This window comes from Pan paniscus, chromosome 7, assembly GCF_029289425.2.
Source record: "Pan paniscus chromosome 7, NHGRI_mPanPan1-v2.0_pri, whole genome shotgun sequence".
Lineage (NCBI taxonomy): Eukaryota > Metazoa > Chordata > Mammalia > Primates > Hominidae > Pan > Pan paniscus.
Genome location: NC_073256.2, coordinates 114,427,534 through 114,447,421, shown reverse-complemented (window position 1 = coordinate 114,447,421; position 19,888 = coordinate 114,427,534). Strand labels below are relative to the sequence as shown.

The window sequence follows — 19,888 nt, the reverse complement described above, 5'->3', positions numbered from 1 at the left end:
TCCATAGGATTCACCAAGAAAGAGAAGGGGAATAATCATTCAAGGAATCTGAAAAGTCTAGATAACTGAAAAAAAAAAATCATTTGTGTGTAGCATGTTTGTAGGCCAAAGGGGGAATCACTGAGGAAGAGACATTGAAGAGAGGAGATCATTCACAGAGCAAGGTTCTGGTAGACTTTGATGGCTCACCCTTAGAAAGGAGGGGAACCTTCTGGGTCAGGAAGGAAGATGGGGGGCTGGGTAAAGCTGTGAAGGGTGAGGGGAAGAAAAGAATGAGAACCCCTGACAGACATCCTCCAATGTCTCAACATAGTGGAGAAAAGACCTTCAGTGAAAGGTAGAACTGTGGTCTCAAGAGCATGTTAAGGGTTCAGAACACAGCACTATAGAGAATCTGAAAGGGGGTTTGCCTGAGATGAATGAAACAATTCTGAGTTGTATGGCATAGACCAACAGTGGAGATCATTGCCAATGTGGGAAACTAGCAGAGCATGGAGAATGAAAGTGCACCGTAGCTATTAAGAACACCCTTGAAATGGATCATGGCTAGAAGCAGGAATGGGATGGAGCAGGGCCAGTGAAGGGTGGGGAAGGGTCAAGGGTCTGGAAGTCAGGAAGAAGAGAAGTAGGTTCAGGATGTACAAGAAAGTTGGTAAGTATGAGGTAAATTTAATGCTCAAGATGTTTGAGGGAGAGCATCTCTGAATGCTGATGAGTTACAAGCTATGCTGAAGGATAAGCTGAATGGTGGTGACATTTTGTGTTGGAAGTTGGAGTCACTAAGGATCATGGCAGAATATGGGTATGGAGGAAGAGTGAGCCAAAGGTTGAAGTCCTTGAGAAAATGTGGTGGAGAATCCTCACTCAACAAGCTTCTCTTTCTCTTATATTATTTTCTATAATTAACCACTTTAATTCTATGAAGCTGGAAATTCTTCAAAATATGTTTTAAAGTTGATCTCAATTCAGTCTCTATGAGTAACACAAAAGTGGTTTTTATTCACCTTCTACAAACAAGGAGTTTTACTTTAGTGTGTCATCTCACCATCCCCTCCCCGGTGACTTCCTTCCAATCAGGTGGGATTTGGGTGCACAGAGGTAATCGCTGAAATCACTTGACTATTCAGAAAGCGATTGCAGTAGGCAAAGGGCACATAATATCACAGGTTTCAGTATCTGAAAAGAAATTGCGTGTTTTGACACTTAAAAATAAAATTTATGAGAAGAAAGGAGTTGTATTCTTCTTATTCATCTTTCTAGTTCTTTTATTGATTTTTAAAATTGACATAATCCCATCAAGTCTTTAAAAATAAAATCTCTTATTTGGGAACCCCCAGACTGCTAAATCAAGAAAAACATTCAAAAGGCCAGTAGGAGCTGCCTATTATATCATAAGTCAGGAGAAAATGGCAGCAGAGTTGTTATGTGTCCCTTGACAAATGATTGTCTCTCTGTGCCTCAGTTTCCTCATGGAGAAACTATGCAGGTGAAAGAGCTATACAACATGGAGTATTAGTACTTTATATACTTAAAAACAGTGCATTATTAGTGAGACTTACATAGAAACTAAATTAACATAAATAATCAACTTTGACCTGAAACAGCACTGGCAAGGCATTCTTAATCAGAAATCTTCCAGAAACACGTGCTGATTAATCAGAAGGGAACTTCCACATCGTCCCACCACCACATCTACTTCCTCACCTGCATCAGCATCCACATGCTCTGCCTTCTTATTTGCTGCTGTAGAGGAACTGTTCAAGCTTATATCCAAAGCCCATTTCCACACTTGCACACCACAGCCTCTTCCCTTTTGCTTACTCAGATAATGGCTTTGGCTATCCTTTTCTTTTCCACATCATCTATTTCCCACTCTACTGGATTGTTCTCATGAGCAAATATGTTATTTCTCTTATCTTAAAAATCTTTTTCTTTGCCCCATTTCCCCACCAACTCAGAGAGCTGCCCTTGGCTCTGTGCCTTAAGGTCTGTATTCTGGCCCTTCTCCAGCCATACATCTCTCTCTGGGTGAGCATTTGCTAGGCCAAGGAGAAGTGCTTAGTCAGAGCTGATGCTTCCTGCCATCTAGATCATGGGTACTCTGCACCTCAGAATTCTCTGCCCACATGGTCCTTAGCCCCTTACAGGGTGTTCATAGTCTTTTTCTCTGGGTCCATCTTCCTTAGGGTGGACTTGCTGATTTACACACTCCTGGACTCAAGAGATATTCAGGGGATCGTTGTTTGAAGAAGTGTGGACAGGGCTGGGATATGCAGGCCAGGGCATGCAGGCCCTTCACAAGCACACCCTTCAGAGTATGGGATGGAGCTGGGGTTTGGAAGCCAAGGCATGTGGGCCTCAGGCCCTTTCCCTGTGCCACCAAATTATAGAACAGAACTCCAAAGTCCAATAATTCTAAATTGGAATCTGCTTTTCCAGATTCTTATGAAGTTATATTTGTCAATATAATGCAAAGCACATATTTGTTTAATAGTTTGTTAGCTTGATAAATAACTTTTACCTATTTACAAATATTGTATATAGGCCTCCATTTTGGCTTGGATCCCATAAATGTTAGTGCACTACCTATTAAGCCTTTTTGAAAAAAAGATCCTTTGTAGCAAATTTCTGCTATTAGAGTCAGTAGCTCCCATTCCTTCCCTTCTGTTCTTTCCTGTTTGGCTTTTGCTCTTCACCTTCTAATAGAATTGTTCTTGTCAAGGTCACCAATATATTAAATCCAATGATTGGTTTTCTATCCTCATTTTACTTTATATTCCTGCAGCATGTGACACGAGAATCACTCCCTCTATCCCAATACGCTTTTTCACTGGCTTCTAGTATTCCACACTCTTTCGTTTTCTTCCTATACTGGCCTCTCTTTCTCGGCTCTTTGCTGATTCTCTCTCTTTATCCCCAAGCTCTTAATGATGGAACTGCCAGGGCTCTTCTCTTCTCTATGCTCACTCACTTGCGATCCATCTGGCCCAAGGCTCTCCTGCTGTTGATTCTCAAATGATTTCTGTAGCCTTCACCTCTTTCTTAGCATCATACTGTCTACCTGACATCTCCATTTGGATGTCTAGTACTTGAAATGTGGCTAGTGCAACTGAAGAATTTAATTTTAAATTTTATCTAATTTTCCTAAACTTAAACATATTTTAATTTAAATAGCCACATGTGGCTAGTGGCTCCCAAGGAGCAGCTCTAGACGCAGTGCCGCAAGAGCAGGGAGCACTGTTTCCTCACTGAGGTATCCTAAGCACCTGGCAGAGTGCCTGACACATAGTAGGTGCTCAATAAAAATGTGTTAATAGATGTGTGATCAAAGTCCAAGGTCAACTTTTCCAAGAACTTGCAGTCTATCACTTGCAAAGATAGGGTCAGAACCCAGGAACTCATCACTGAGGAAACACACTTCTTTCCAAGCATGTTAAGGAAATATCCAGAAGTCTGGGCAGGGGCTTTCTGACAGCATACCTGTAGGTAAGAACAGTGCCTGGTCCTGGGTTTTCCTGATTTTACAAACACATTCATTCTCACATATAAATTAAGGAAACAAACAATCCATCCTGCACAGAATCCAAGCCCTCCAATCTCTGCTGGTATGTAATCCACTTGATTCATTCGTGGCCATCATCAGAATTCAGAGCAGATACTATCCACATTCATGGTCTTACAGAGGGAAGTTATTAAAATTCTGTAAAGTATCGGGACCTCCCAATGGAAAGGAAGATGAAGGCACATTTCAGCATTCACAGATGAAGAGGTTGAGGTCACAGAATATAATGTTTTATGCAACTGCATCCTAGAAACAAAGCAGAATTACCAAATAGCTGTAGAAATGTAACTGATTTTTGCAGAATGAAAGTACTGTATAAAAAATTAAATGACTATAGGGTAAATGATATTTTTAAAAGCTGTTTGGGGAATGAAATATGAAATCAGGCTTATGATAACAAATAAAGAGTTTAAAACTGTTTCCTTCTAAAATCTTATTTTGAAGATCCACGTGACCAATGCTTTTAGATATACTAAGGTACTAAGAAGCTACAAGTATTTTACTAAACTGCAACAATACTAAGGATTAAGCAATATTTCGCATGTTCCTTAGGTTCCTAGTAAAAGGAGCAGATTGTTATATCTGTAATTTATGTCAAAATGCTTTTGGCATTTATTTGTATACCAATGTTTATAGCAACATTATTCACAATAACCAAAAGGTAGAAACGACTCAAATGTCCACGGCTGAGTAAAAAACCAGACAAAACGTGGTATACACATACAATGGAATATTATTTAGCTTTAAAAAGAGATGAAATTCTGACACATGCTACAACCTGGATAAACCTTGAAGACATTATGCTAAGTGAAATAAGCCAGTCACAAAAGGACAAATATTGTATGATTCCACTTAGATGAGGTATCCAGAGTTGTCAAATTCAGAGGCAGAAGGTAGAATGTTGGTTGTCAAGGGCTGGGTGGAATTTTATGTCTATTTTACTATAATCTAAAAAAATCCCCAAACTTCAGCATGTGCTGTGTGATACCACATGGCCATTACTTAGGTTAAGCTATAACCCGAGAGCTGTCTGCATGCTAATCACGAAGGCACAATGCCGGGGTGGTCTTTTCAATTAGCTACCACAAGTTTTTGTTACCTGTATCTCAACCCACAAGCAATGCTTTGCTAATTAACATGCTGAAAGTCAGAAACAGATTTTCTGTTGATGAAATTGGTAGTTTGTTATGTAGACCAGTGAATGTTAGAAAAAGACTCTCAGTGAAATTAAAAGTATTCATTACATGTGGATCGGCAGAAATATTTTAGAAACACTCCCCACACCTGCTTCACAAAGGCACAAGAATCCAATTAGTCCTGTAGCCTTCACCCTCAGGGATGATGACCTAGGCTAAATCTCTAAATAGTCCTATGCCCAGCCAGGAACACTGAGGGATTCTAGATCCCTGATGCTAGCCAAAGAGTGACAAATTCCTGACCGTGGAATCTTTGTGATGGCCTTCAGGGAATATTTTGTGCAAGATGGGGGTCAGAGCAGCTAAAAATAACAGCTGACACATGCTCAAGTTTACAAAACAGGTCATATAAATTGTGTGTGTGTAACTGTGTGTTTACTTGCTAATAAATGTTTACTTGATGGATGTTTTATATGTGACAGTATTTGTCTGGAATTTCTGTTCATTATAACCTAGTAGTGAAGTTGCCAGTTGAGCAGGCAACTGTTACCTCAAAACTTCATCAGGGGCTAGTATGATTTACCAAAAAGATCCTAAGAGTCACACATGACCAAATCAGCTGAGGTCAGTTTACAATCATCAGCATAGAAGCCAGAGCGAAATTATAGTGCCAAAGGACATGAGAAACTAAGCCATGACGACTTAGATTATTAGTCCTAAGAATACACTTTGGGATGGTTTAGTTTACTCTCCTCCCTGATTTTAGAGATTAAAAAACGACTGGGCACAAAAATGTCGAGTGATCTTCTCATGTGCAAACTAATTTCATAAGCAGAAACCAAAGGGAAACCTTTGATATGATCATTATTTAGAAGCTACCACTTGTTGAGCGATTATTATGTGCCATGCATACTAGTAGGTGCTTTAGTATGTGATTCTCAGAAAATCCCTAATTCTCAGAAAATCCCTGCAAGCTGAGTACTATCATCCTTGAAGTTCAGAGAGGCCTTTCTAGTACCCAATTTACAACCAGTGTGGCACTCAGTGTTTCTCACTAGAGGTAGGCCATCCTATGCAGTCTCCCCAGGGCTTTCTCAGCCTGCTTCAGGAGCAGCCTGGAAGTGCGGAAGATAATGTGCCAGGGATCAGTCCTCAGCCAATGATGAAAGCTTCTTTTCCACAGGTAGGATACCTCTGATGTTCTACACTGTCTCCCTGTGACTTCCTACAGGTCACCCAGTGGCCCACAGGAGTAACCTGCTTGATAATATACTGTTTATTAGCTTCTTTCCATTCTCTGACTCATTTCCTCACTTTCCATCCATCTTTCCTGGGATCATCTTTCAGATAAAGTCCTGCCTCAAATCTTTGTCTCAGGGAATGCTTTTGAGGAATGCACCCAATGCAATCATGTAATTTTCCCAAGGTAACCCAACTAGCCATCAGGTTGCAGTTGGAACATGAACTCAGGTCTATCTGAGTTTTAGGATTATGCTCTTCTGTTCTGCTTTATCAAATTTCATCTTTCTTCCTGAGCAAGTAGAGATAAGACAGGAGTGGAAGGAAAGATGGGTGTTACAGAAATAACACTAGAGTTTAAAAAATACTAGTTTTCTAAAGTGATTTGTTTGATTAGCATCTGAAACCCTCATGGCCTCAAGGTTCACAGTCACCACTCTGCTTTATAGCACTATGAAGCAGACTGTCTCAGTGATGTTGAATAATCTGATTAGTCAATGTGGTTAAGTTGAATAATGTTCCCCAAAGATGGCTGGCCACATCCTAATTCCTAGGGCCCGTGAGTGTCACCTTTTCCTTATATGGCAAAAAGGAACTTTGCAGGTGTGCTTAAATTAAGGATTTTAAGATGGGTGATTATCCTGAGTTATCTGGGTGGGTCCAATGTAACCATAATGGTCCCTACAAGAGGAAACCAGGAGGTAGTTGGAGAAGAAGACAATGCAATGGTGGAAGCAGAGATGATTGGAGTGATATACTTTGAAGATGGAAGAAGGGGCCCCAAGGCACTAGAAGGCAAGGAAATAGATTCTCCCCTCAGACACTCTGTAAAGAACCATCTCTACTAACACCTTAACTTTAGCCCAGTGAAGCAGATTTCTGACTTTTGACCTCTAGAATGTAAAAAAAGACACTTTTTTGTTGTTGTTGTTTTAAGTCATCTTAACTTTGTGGTGATTTCTTACAGTGGCAAAAGGAAACTAATATAGTCAACTAAGCATCACCAGTGATAATACTAGACAAGATTTTTTCAGCCCATGCAAAGTCTGGGCGTAGTGCTGGGTGGTTTAGTGCACCATAATTCCCTCAGTGACACTGTTTTTTTTTTTCTTTTTTTTTTAAATTTTTTTTTATTATACTTTAAGTTTTAGGGTACATGTGCACATTGTGCAGGTTAGTTACATATGTATACATGTGCCATGCTGGTGCGCTGCACCCATTAACTCGTCATCTAGCATTAGGTATATCTCCCAATGCTATCCCTCCCCCCTCCCCCCACCCCACAACAGTCCCCAGAGTGTGATATTCCCCTTCCTGTGTCCATGTGATCTCATTGTTCAATTCCCACCTATGAGTGAGAATATGTGGTGTTTGGTTTTTTGTTCTTGTGATAGTTTACTGAGAATGATGATTTCCAGTTTCATCCATGTCCCTACAAAGGACATGAACTCATCATTTTTTATGGCTGCATAGTATTCCATGGTGTATATGTGCCACATTTTCTTAATCCAGTCTATCATTGTTGGACATTTGGGTTGGTTCCAAGTCTTTGCTATTGTGAATAATGCCGCAATAAACATATGTGTGCATGTGTCTTTATAGCAGCAAGATTTATAGTCCTTTGGGTATATACCCAGTAATGGGATGGCTGGGTCAAATGGTATTTCTAGTTCTAGATCCCTGAGGAATCGCCACACTGACTTCCACAATGGTTGAACTACTTTACAGTCCCACCAACAGTGTAAAAGTGTTCCTATTTCTCCACATCCTCTCCAGCACCTGTTGTTTCCTGACTTTTTAATGATTGCCATTCTAACTGGTGTGAGATGGTATCTCATTGTGGTTTTGATTTGCATTTCTCTGATGGCCAGTGATGATGAGCATTTTTTCATGTGTTTTTTGGCTGCATAAATGTCTTCTTTTGAGAAATGTCTGTTCATGTCCTTCGCCCACTTTTTGATGGGGTTGTTTGTTTTTTTCTTGTAAATTTGTTTGAGTTCATTGTAGATTCTGGATATTAGCCCTTTGTCAGATGAGTAGGTTGCGAAATCTCATTTTACAGATGAAAAGTGTCAGTAATGTCATTTTACTGACATGTAGATAGGTTAAGAACTTGGCTGAAATTGCACAGCTAATACCTGAACTCAGGCCTTTTGGACCATGTTCCTAATCAAAACACCAAATCTGAATCCTTGAAACTGCGAGTAAAAGAAGGTAAGTGAAAAGGCACTATTGCCAATGTTGTAAAGCAGCCGCCTTCAATTGCCTGTTGAATAGCGAGAAACAGCAACATATACAATCACTCTGGTCCTCATTCTTTTCCCATCACAGAACCTCTCCCCTATTCCTCTCTCTACTTCTGGAAAAAGGCAGTTTAATTCAAACAGTAGTGATGGTTGGATGGGGGTGACTTAGTAATTAGGTACTTTGGTTTCTAAGAGCTTCTTTCAGAATTGAGCCCATAAGAAATTACCGAGCAGCTTTCTTTGAAATCAGAAGTGGCTTTGCAAACCCAGGAAGAAATACATCCGTTTTCCTTTTTTTGTTTGAGTGCATTTTTATTTTCAAAACAAACAAACAACTCAAGTAATCACATTCATTTTAAAAAGAAGCAGGATGTGTGACTGCTTCTCACAGCTAGATCTTATCTCCCTAACTGTACCATATTGCATGCTCTTTCAGAGCAGCAAGCAGGTCTTATATCTTTTCTCTTTAGCACTTAACATAAGGTGAGCTATCAGGAGAGAGAGAGAGAGAGAGAGGGAGGGGGAGAGAGAGAGAGAGAGAGCGAGCGAGCCACCAATCTAATGAATAAAAATGAAGGGCCAAATGAATGAAGAAAGCAACACGTGGGAAGGGAGATTGAGATATTACTGTCATTTAAGTCCTGCATTTATGTATTATTAATTATATGCCCTTATATATCTGCAGCCATTAATGATAAGGGAGGCTCTTTGAAACTTTTGTAGAACCATCCTTGATTCTAGGATAGTAAGTAGGTTCCATTTTGCCTGTGCCAACTCTGATCTACTGGTATTGGCTACTTAGAGCCCTATATCTCAAAGAGACATAATGACCAAATCAAAACTCAGTTGGATTCCTTTTCCTGGTCAAAAGGCAAAAAAAAAAAAAAAAGAAAGAAAAAAAGAAAAAAATACTCAGTTGGAAAGAATGTGTGATTGATTAGTGATGTCTGCTTTAGACTCAGAGTCTCTAAGGAGAGAAACAGAGAGAGAGAGAGATAGTATATCTTCTACATATATAGTATATCATATATATATATAGTACTGCAGAAATACTATATATTTGCTGAATCTGTCTATATAATTGACCACAATTTGATCAATTGTAGGCAGAACATACTACGCAATTTGTTTTAAGCCAACACTATCATCTCCCAAACTATCATTACTCTATGAATATGCAGTTTTCACTTCTGCTTCTTCAACAGTTTTTTTAATGTGAGAACCACCAAATCTTACTTTATCTTTTATGGCATACTCAGAAACAATGACTTTAGTTTTGGAATATATTTGAAAAGAGGCTTAAATCAATGTTTGTCAAGTTCTTTAAGGACGAGGAGTATTATATATGCCAAGAGTCATTAACAACAATAAAGCTTTCTCTAACATTTCCTGACAATACAAACGTGGTTGAGTATTATTCTAATCAAGTTCCTTTGCTAACTCAGTGACTGAACGGATCTTTACTTCCCACATAACAATTTTGTGAAATGACTGTATATAATATACAATAATTTAATCACACAAATTGAACTGTAAAATTATTTCTAATACTTAGGAGTATTAAAATAATTTTTTCACTTGTACTATTTTGAAATTATCCAATAAACAATCAATCACTAGATTTCATTTTTTAAAATATTTCTTCCCAGGCATACATTCGGGGGCCATTACAGAGCTATTTTCCCACTAAGAAAACCACAATCAAAAGGTCAACCAGAACACTGTTGTCATAAATAATAACAATGATAATACCATGTTTTTAAAAAGCTCTTCAAGTTTACCATTTTTAACCTATAATTGCTTCTTGAATTTTAAAAATATATGTTCTATGTATTATTCTATATATTAAATGAGACTAAAAGGGGTGATTTATTCAGCTATTGAATAAATGACGAAGCTAGGACACAAAACCAGATGGATGTCTAAGTCCTTATCCCTGTCCCTGACCTGCCTGGATTCTATTAATCCATTGCGTGATTCCTCTGACCAGAGCCAAGCCCACTTTCCCACTGCAACATGCTCATTACCTCCTGTGTTACTTCTCTCATCTCTCTTTGCCTGGTTTGCCCACTCCTCTCTCCTCCACCTATTGGAAGTCTATAGCTCTATGGCTCTGCTCAACTCCACTGTCTTCATAAAGTCTTCACTTTTCTCAGTGAACTCCTGCCATTCTTACAGTTTTAATACTTGGTGATATATTGCTCTATGCTGTTGGATCTCCATTCGTTCAACAAATAATTCTGGAGAACTGTATCATATTCCAGATACTACTCAAGGCACTAGAGATTCAGCAGTGAATAAGGCTGCCTCTCGTGGAACTTATGTTCCAGTTGGGGTTCCCACTTTTAGTGTTCACATCTAAATTTTAACCTCCTTGACAACAGTAGCTATGCTTCTGCTTTCTCTGTGTCTATGAAGAAACAATGTGATTTCACTGCTGTACAGCTTATCATTAAATCAATAATGTGGTTGCCTTGGTGTTAGAGGTACATAGCTAGTTAATATCAGGGGACTAGACAAGTAAACACACTTGAGATAGCCGCTCACTCTATTTTCTCATAATTTTCTAACTCTAGAAAAATCTATGTTACTATTGAGGAAAGTACATTAGGAATTCTTTAAGGGGAAACTTGTAAAGAAATTATAAGGAAGAACTGCCTGGAGATTGGTTTCCTGTGTATGCTAAAGCAAGATCCAAAATATCCATTTCGCAGAGACATGCCCAGAAAGTCCCAGCACACTTGGGAACAGCATTTTAAGAGGTTTTGAATTATTGTGCCCATTAATATATTTTCCCTTCTTTGATCCTTTTCTTGAGGATAACTAGAGCTGCTTTGCTCTACAATATTTCAAGCATGGTGAGAATTTAGCACTAGGAGAAACCACGTAGTCAGGAAAAAAAAAAAACACATATCTTAAGAATTTTTCCTATAATCAAAATGAACAAAGGTGGAGTTGAACCCATCAAAAAATACCTGCCCCTTCTAAGCCTGATAGGATGTGATCAGAAAGGGAGTTTTGGGGCCAGGTATGGTGGCTCACGCCTGTAATCCCAGCATTTTGGGAGGCCAAGGTGGATGGATCGCCTGAGGTCAGGAGTTCGAGACCAGCCTGGCCAACATGGTGAAACCCTGTTTCTACTAAAAATACAAAAATTAGCCAGGTTTGGTGGTGTGCGCCTGTAGTCCCAGTTACTCAGGAGGCAGAGGCAGGAGGATCCCTTGAATCTGGGAGGCGGATGTTGCAGTGAGCTGAGATCATGCCACTGCACTCCAGCCTGGTAGTGGGCAACAGAGTGAGACTTCATCACAAAAAAAAAAAAAAAAAAAAAGAGAGAAAGGAGTTTTGGGACTTCTTCCAGAAAACTCATCTTGGAAAATTTAGCATCTTGAATGCTTTAAAAACTTGGTGGAAAAAAATACCGGGTTGCTTTGTTAAATTAAACTTTTATTTAATAGGCCTAAGTCAGTCTCTTCTACAAAATGGCTTTCTAAATTTAATTTTATACACATATCTGTGTGTTTATGTATGTGTGTGTGGGGGTGTGAGTGAACACACACACATACAACCTCAGGCTATTGTAGAATTCTATTTGCATGTCTCTGTTTGGGAATCATGGGATATCAATGGCTGTTTCCAGGACCCAATTGAATAAATTCCCCTGTGAAGGGGAATTTGATTCTACTGCTAATTTTTCTCAATACTGGAGAACAGACTTCCTCCAGAGGTGTATGATGACCTGTACTATGACCATTAAGACAACCAATCCACTCAGAGAGGATGAGAGTTTTCCTTGTGCCAGAGAACATCAGTGAATTTGTGCCATGCTTGAGGACATAATCTAAAGAGGACCTTAATAATAAGCAGGAATATGGCTCTGGGTTATTTTTTCTAGACTTATCCCTCAAAATTAATTCTAGGGTGTTCAAATAAGGTTTTTGGAAACACAGAGTATTCCTGTAAGGACCAGCAGGGCTTCTGCTGAGAGTTGCTATCTAGAGTTGGAAGGGGAGTATGACCTCTCTCTGAAGAACCCAGAAGTTTGGGAGGGGGAAAAGCACTGGAGAAAGCCCTTTGGAGTTGATGAAAGAACATGCCACAGTAGTAGAGGACCCCACTAGACTCAGCATCTTGAGGGCAGAGACTGTCTTGTGCATCACTGACTCCCCAGATCCTACAACAGTGCTTGGTTCATGGTGGGATTTCAATTAATGTTTTTGAACTGAACTAAATGAGAAGCAGCTGCAGAAAGCCATGATCCAGGAAAAAGAGAGTAGTGTAAAGTTGGGAAGATTGCATTCTTTATGTATCCCCAACTCTCTCCATCAATCTACTAGGAGGCCCTCTTGACATCTGAGGGTTGGGGGAGACCTTGAAACTTTCAAAATACTAGAAATGAGTGGAATAATGAAGGAGATAAAGGCTGTGATAGAGACAATGCTGTATGTTCAACAAATCATTTTATTTTTCTTCTGGATACATAGGAAGGCAACATTTCCTGGCTCCCCTTGCACTTAGTTAGGGCCATGTAACATGTAACTTGTTCTAGCCAATGGAATTTGGGCAGAAGTCATGTGTGGTACTTCCAGAAACCTCTCTTGTAAATTTACATGTTCTTTCTTTCTCTCTCTCTCTCTCCTTGTCTGGGCAACCAGTTGCAGAAGTTCCAGTGGAGAACTTCAAGGCTCTGAGACCTTAGGGCACAGCCAGGTCAGTAGGTAGAAGTCTGGATACCTGAATACCTGCATGGCGCACAATATTCCTCCCCAAACCTCTCCCACAAACTGTTCCCCACTGGCCTATAACATGAGCAAGAACTAAATGTTTGTTTTGTTAAGCCACTGAGATGGGATTGCTTGTTGTAGCTGCCAGCATTACTTACACGACAGAGGCCATTGAATTCTGTGTTGGTTATAGGGACCTTTAAGCTTCTTATTCTTGACAGAGAGTAGGATGAAAAAATGGGGGTTACAATCACATACGTACTTGCATATGTATATATTGAATCACATATACTAAACCACAAATGTAATTTATTAAGCATATTCCATATGTAAGGCATCAAAAAACTAGCAAGTCAGGCATTTCAAAATGATTTTTGTGTACTCATAAAAAAAAGAAGAGATCCTAAGATTGGTATATTTATCAAGTAGCAATGTCACAGAGTTGGCCACTATCAACTTCAGGTTGTCTATTATCATTAGGAATTTGCCCTAAGAAAATATATCCACAAAATAGTTACCTACTTGACTAAACAAAAAAAAGGGGGAATAGACTTATTGAATAAAAGTATCTGCAATCTTCTGAGAAGTTCATAAAGCAGAAGGGTCAAGGTCAAGTTCACTGAGCTGCTTTCTAGACAGGAGCAGCACAACTCTATAGTTTTGGAAAAGGACACTGGCAACCTTTTCAAGAATAGAACCATACTGTGTTCATATATGAAGCCTCAGTATAACTCAATTCTCTCCTGGGCTGTTAAGCCACCACTCAAAAGACTCAACACATTGCACACAGAAATAGGTATGGACAGAAGGCACCCACTAATATGGAAATAGACTGAATTCTGGGCGGGAAGCATAGGTTAGTTTAAAGTTTCCTGGGCCTCGCTTTTGTGATTCCATAGATGCCTGCATGGCAGCAACCAAGAGATTCTGAGTCATGAGGGACTATACTCTTCCCCTCTCTGTAGGGAGAAAGCTCTATGAAGGCCTCTTGCCTTCATCTTACTCCTTTGCCGTAAAGCAGAGTAATAAGAGGTGGTTGTTCCATTCCTTACAAGTACCCTTCAAATCTCATGCACTCTTCAATCCTCTGCCATCTTCATGCATTAGGACTCAACTGTTCAGGCACATATCAAATGCCGCCTTCTCCAAGATGACTTTCCTGAGTTTTCCTCAACCAGTTTAAACTTTCTCTCTTTCCATTTTTATAGCAGTTGCACGTTTTAGCATTTATAATATTTTGCCTAGTTATTTAGGGATGTTCGTATCTTATTTCCCTTTCTAGGAGATAAAGTTCAAAGAAGAGCTGTTTTATTCAAAGACCTAATTCAATCCAACATAAAGTAGACATGTAACAAATATTTTGAATTGACTTTCCAGGCTCTGTTTCTGATAAATTAATAAGAATAAGGTTAGTATCAGGACATAGATAATGATTTCTTTATTTTTTGGTCTCTGGAATACTACTCTATGTGCTTAAATCCTGGCTCTACCACTCATAACTTATATGAATTGGCCAAGGTACTTACCTCTCTCAGTGTTAGTTTCCTTACCCATTAAATGAAATCATTAATAAGATTATAATGGAAAACATTTAAAAACATTTAGCAAGTGCCTAGGACATAGAGTTCAATAAATGTAGCTATCATCATCATCATCCCCACCACAACTATAATTTCACTGGAAATTTGTTGATGGTCTTTGTTATTTTAAACAGAAATAACAAGCCCAAATGCTTTTAGGGTCCAGGAAGTCAATGTAAGTGAGAAAAGTAAAATTCAGAATTTGGTGACAAGAAAAACAAGTAGCCAACTATGATATAGTATGATTAAGGCTATGTTTTAAGTTTACTATGAAAACAGAGGAGGAGTACCAAACAGCCTTAGATACTAAAGGGAGACATGACAACAAAAACAACAATAGTGATTGCTAACATCTCTTGAGTAATATGTGTTAAGACGCTCTCTGTGCTAAGCCTTAAAAGATAAGTAGCAAAGGGAATAATAGCATATGAAATAAGGAACTGTGAAATAATTTGGTGTTTTTAAAAAATTTCCAGCAGGATGCTATGGCCAGAGTTAAGTCCACATGAAAAACCCATGAGAGACCAGGCTGGAGAGTTTGGCAAGTGTCAAGTCATGTAGGCCTTTATATACCAATATGTCATGCTCAAGAGTTGGCCTTGAAAGAATGGGAAGCCACATTTTGGGAAGACAACTGGGAGCAATGCAGTAATGAGGAATTTTGAGTGCCTTAACTAAGGCAGCAGTACAATGAATAAAGGAGAGGCTACATTTAAAGGGTAGAAATGGCATTATCTTAAGGATTGACTGAATGAGGGAGAGTGAATGAGGAAAATGAGTCTAAGTCAATGCCAAGTTTTCAGGTTTGAGCGACTTGGACAATAATTTCTATTCCTAGAGATGGGTTGTGGTAAGGGTGAGATAGAAGTTTGGCTTCAGACATGTTGAATTTAAATACCTACAGGATATCCAAGTGGTAACATTGGCCACATGGCTTCCAAAATCTGTAGATATAGATTTGAGAATCTATAGAGTTATCTTCCAGGAACAGTGACCTGAATAAATAGAGTCCAAGGATGAGATCCTAGCATATACTAACACTTAAGGGACTGGCACAAGGAAGGGAAGCAAAAAAGGAATGAAAAGAGGAGTTAAGAGAAGCTAAGGACATACAGAGTTTCAAGATGTAAGTGGTGGTCAACTATGTCAATGCTTCAGAAAAATCAAACAAGAAAAGGACTAGAATGCACCAGTTCAATTTGGCCAAAAGGAGGACCTTTGTGTCCTTGGGAAGGTAATCCTGGTGGACAGTTCCAAGTGGAATTCGGGATGCACTGGAAGGAGGAATGAGTGAGAGGACAAAAAGCTTGGCTGCAAAGAAAAGAAAGAGCTGGAGGTTCATAAAGTTGGGTAAAGCTGTATATATATATTTTAATGGTGAATACTTGAAATATTTATATTCTGATGGGAAAAGTTTAGAGAAGAGAGAGAATTGAAGCAATAGGATATAAATAATTGCCAGTTTGAGTTGCTTGAGGGCTTAGAGGGGGACCGGACTCAGAACATAGCCCTGGATAAGAAGAGCAACACATGCTATAGGAACAGAAAATGAAGAATGAAAATGGATGGAGAGTGGGCTGGTTTGCTGAGCAGGGGAGGACATGGGGATAGGAGAATAACCTCAGTGGTGACAGGTGTGTGTGACTTTCTCAAGCAGCCGTGGGCTGTCTGGCATGGATGGGGCAGTGAAGGTAGAGGAGTGAATTGATCTAAGATGTCCAGACCTCAGAGGGAAAAACTCATGCCATGAACTGTTTAGTGATTTCCTCAGCCTGAAATTTCATTATGAGTTTGAACAATTTGCAAACCTGCAAATCATTTGAGATTTTCCCAAAGCTGTGCTGAATACTAATTCATCTAGATAGACAGTGTAACCTGCAAGGGAATTGGAGCCTTTAAACTCAATTCTCTCTTGACACTTGAGAAATGAATGGAGAATTGTGTGTCCAAATCTTAGTCGTTGGAGAATCAAACACAAAAGTGTTTTATAAGAGTTGTCAGAAAAGAGTTTTGTTCTTCTCAGAACACTCATTCTGCAAAGAGAAAAAAAGAAAAGAAAAAATGTGCAAGGAAGTTTTCACATCCTCTTGAGAAGAGAAGGAGGAACTTATTTGCCCTTACAAATAAAGGGCATTCCCTACCTTTATTTGTAAAGACTCACACCCTATGGGAGTCCTACAATAAATACTAATTCAGTGAATTTAGGATACCACAAAACAGATTCTAGTATCTCCATTCTGATCCCAGTGATGTCAGAGACTCTAAATATTGGCTGTGACAAAACTTTAGATTTAAAGTAGAAGGCAAATGAATAGCGGGTAAATTGATTACTTTAAAGATTTCAAATTCTGATTGGTGGTTTAACCTCTCAGAAGGCCTACTCTTTATAAAGAATACAGAAAGGAAGAGGGGCCATTGTCCTCCTTGTCTAGGTAATACGCATCAAATGTGAGTGAATCTCCACTGTTATCTATGCCACTTATGTGTCACAGTGGGGTCTTTTCTCACACCTCTTTCTTTTTTCTATCCAACTTTTATTTTTGGTTTAGGGGGTACATGTGCAGGTTTGTTACATGGGTAAATTGTGTGTCATTGGGGTTTGGTGTACAAATTATTTTGTCACCCAGGTAATGAATGTATTTTCTTTATCCACTCTACCATTGAAAGGCATCTGGGTTAATTCCATGTTTTGCTATTGTGAATAGTGCTGCGATGAAAATATGTGAGCATGTGTCTTTATGGTAGAACAATTTATGTTCCTCTGAGTATACACACAGCATTTGCTGGGTCAAGTGGTAGGTCCTGTTTTAAGTTCTTTGAAAAATCTCCAAAAGTACTTTCCACAGTGGCTGAACTAATTTACATTCCCACCAGCAGTGTGTAAGTGTTCTTTTTTCTCTGCAACTTTGCCAGCATCTGTTATTTTTTGACATTGTAGTAATAGCCACTCTGACTGGTGTGAGATGGTATCTCATTGTGGTTTTGATTTGCATTTCTCTGATGATTAATGATGTTGAGCATTTTTTCATATGTCTGTTGGCTGCTTGTCTGTCTTCGTTTGAGAAGTGTCTGTTCATGTCTTTTGCCCATTTTTTAATGGGATTGTTTGTTTTTAGTTTGTTGAATTGCTTAAGTTCCTTATAGATTCTAGATATTAGACCTTTGTTAGATACGTAGTTTGCAAATATTTTCTCCCATTCTGTAGGTTGTCTATTTACTCTGTTGATAGTTTCTTTTACTGTGCAGAAACTCTTTAATTAGGTCCCACTTGTTGATTTTTGTTTTTGTTACAATTGCTTTTGGAGTCTTCATCATGAAGTCTTTGCCAGGGCCAATGTCCAGAATGTTATTTCCAAGGTTTTCTTGTAGGATTTTTATAATTTTAGGTTTTACACTTAAGTCTTTAATCAATCTTGGGTTGATTTTTATGTATGGTGAGAGGAAGGAGTCCAGTTTCAATCTTCTGCATATGGCTCGCCAGTTATCCCAGCAGCATTTATTGAATTGGGAGTCCTTTCCCCATTGTTTTTTACTGTTGGCTTTGCCAAAGATCAGATGGTTGTAGGTGTGTGGCTTTATTTCTGGCTTCTCTAACCTGTTCCATTGGCCTATGTGTCTGTTTTTGTACCCGTAATGTGCCATTTTGGTTACTGCAGCCTTGTAGTATAGTTTTCCCACACCTCTTGTGAAAGGATCCTTCTTTACTGGGTAGTTATGCAGAAGTACCTATTGGAAAAGGAATGCATCACCTCAAATCCTGAATCCATTCTATGTTTATATGAAAATGAACATTTTATAGCCTTTAAACCTTATGATTCTGAGGCTAACCACAGTGGACAATGGATTTTTGACAGATTTCAAAGGTAGTGGGTGTTAAAACTAAATGCCGCACACAGTTTTCTACTGGAGTTTTCATCCCATATATTTTCCCCTTAGCTATGAAGCAAGAAAAGCCTATTGGAACACTAGCTGCTCTTTACCATAATTTTAGCAGTATACAGTTTCAGTATTATGTGTCAAACAGATGCAATACATATGTACGTATGCACATACATACAAACAGACGAATAACTAAATGGTAGGAATCATGTGTTTTGTCAGTTATTGGTACCAGAGGCATTTAGGATAACTGCAGTTTCCCTGGGGTGATAAGAATGAGGTTCAGATGAGCATGACATTTTCATCCTCTCTCTCTCTGCCATCCATCCATCCATCCATCCATCCATCCATCCATCCATCTATCCATCCATCTTTGTATCTCTCACATTAGTACACTTTGGTAACCATTTCATTCTCTTTGGTCTTCCTTATAATTTCCCTACTGACCCACTGCTTCATGGGAGAAACCTTTCTTCACTCTTCCCACTTTTCCTAAATCCCTAAATGTTCCCAATGTATAAGTTCCTAAATGCTAGGGATTTGCATTTTGAAATCAGATCAACTGATCATAAATGGACAATGGCAAAACTAAAGATTAATTTAAAAACCAGCACCTACAAAGAGAACCTAAAATGTTCACCATGAAAAATCATACTGCCCTAAAACTGATTTTATGCTACAAAGGTATCTGATCTAAAAAAGAAGTAGCCTCTGACATCTGGGAACTGGCCTGACAATTACAAGTAGGTATCAGTGCTGTTAAAGAAACCATGCCATCTGTTCTCCTCATGAACAAATAACTAATCTCATGGAACGCCAGCAACAGACAAGGTCACTCTGTGACTGTACTGAAGTAAGTCAAAACTAGCCAGTTCATAATTTCGTTTAAGCCCAGAAAAAACAAAGTCACTGGCAAACCACAAAATATCAGACATCCCCTCTTCTGAGAAATATAAGTGATGGCTGCATCTTTACTAATTAAAGCTTTAGTCTTCTTCTGGGCTTCTCTCCCTATAGACACAGTTTATTAAGATACACAGTCATAGGATGGTCCCCACTTCCCAACAGCGCCCAGTCTAGAGTGAACTCCACTTTCTTGGACTCTTACCAAACTCTCCTCTACACAAAATCTCAATCCTCCTCCAAGCCCTTCTAACACCCTTTTATTGAGATGCATCGTGGGTCCCCATGACATGAGTTCTCCCTCACTGCAATGAATGATAAACCCAATTTGTCCAGCCATAGATGTGTTCTTGGTCTTAGACAAAGCAGAAGTTAAAGGGGCATGGACTCTTGCAGCATCCTGTTATGATGTGAAGTTGCATCATAATGTTTGGAGAGGATGAGGTGGGTAAAACAATGAGAGGTTTCTCTAGTGGGGGTGGGTAAGAAAGCTTCCTTGCAAAAATGCTAATTCCAAAGAACCGCTTGAGAACTGTCCCCCACTCAGCTCCTGCTGCTCTTAAATGAGGTCTTACACAGAGGCACTCACACACTGACTCATTATTGGGAAGAGTTTTGT

The 19,888-nt window shown here is 39.1% G+C and overlaps 2 protein-coding genes across 13 annotated transcripts in view; one reads left to right on the top strand and one right to left on the bottom strand.

Annotated features, from left to right (window-relative positions):
• Positions 1–19,888, bottom strand: part of CPQ (carboxypeptidase Q) — a 625,632-nt gene that overhangs the window by 149,400 nt on the left and 456,344 nt on the right. Inside the window, exon 8 of one of the 10 annotated variants that reach the window (XM_063606859.1) lies at positions 969–1,176. The exons of 7 other annotated variants lie outside the window; for them this stretch is intronic. In XM_063606859.1, coding sequence (XP_063462929.1) covers positions 1,124–1,176 — 53 coding nt within the window. In that variant the 3' untranslated portion in view covers positions 969–1,123. Of the gene's footprint in view, positions 1–968; positions 1,177–3,129; positions 3,809–7,312; positions 18,214–19,888 lie in introns of those variants that run through there. 2 more of the 10 variants (XM_034966384.3, XM_034966385.3) reach the window with 2 other exon arrangements.
• Positions 1–19,888, top strand: part of TSPYL5 (TSPY like 5) — a 347,974-nt gene that overhangs the window by 181,114 nt on the left and 146,972 nt on the right. The gene's annotated exons all lie outside the window — the stretch shown is intronic.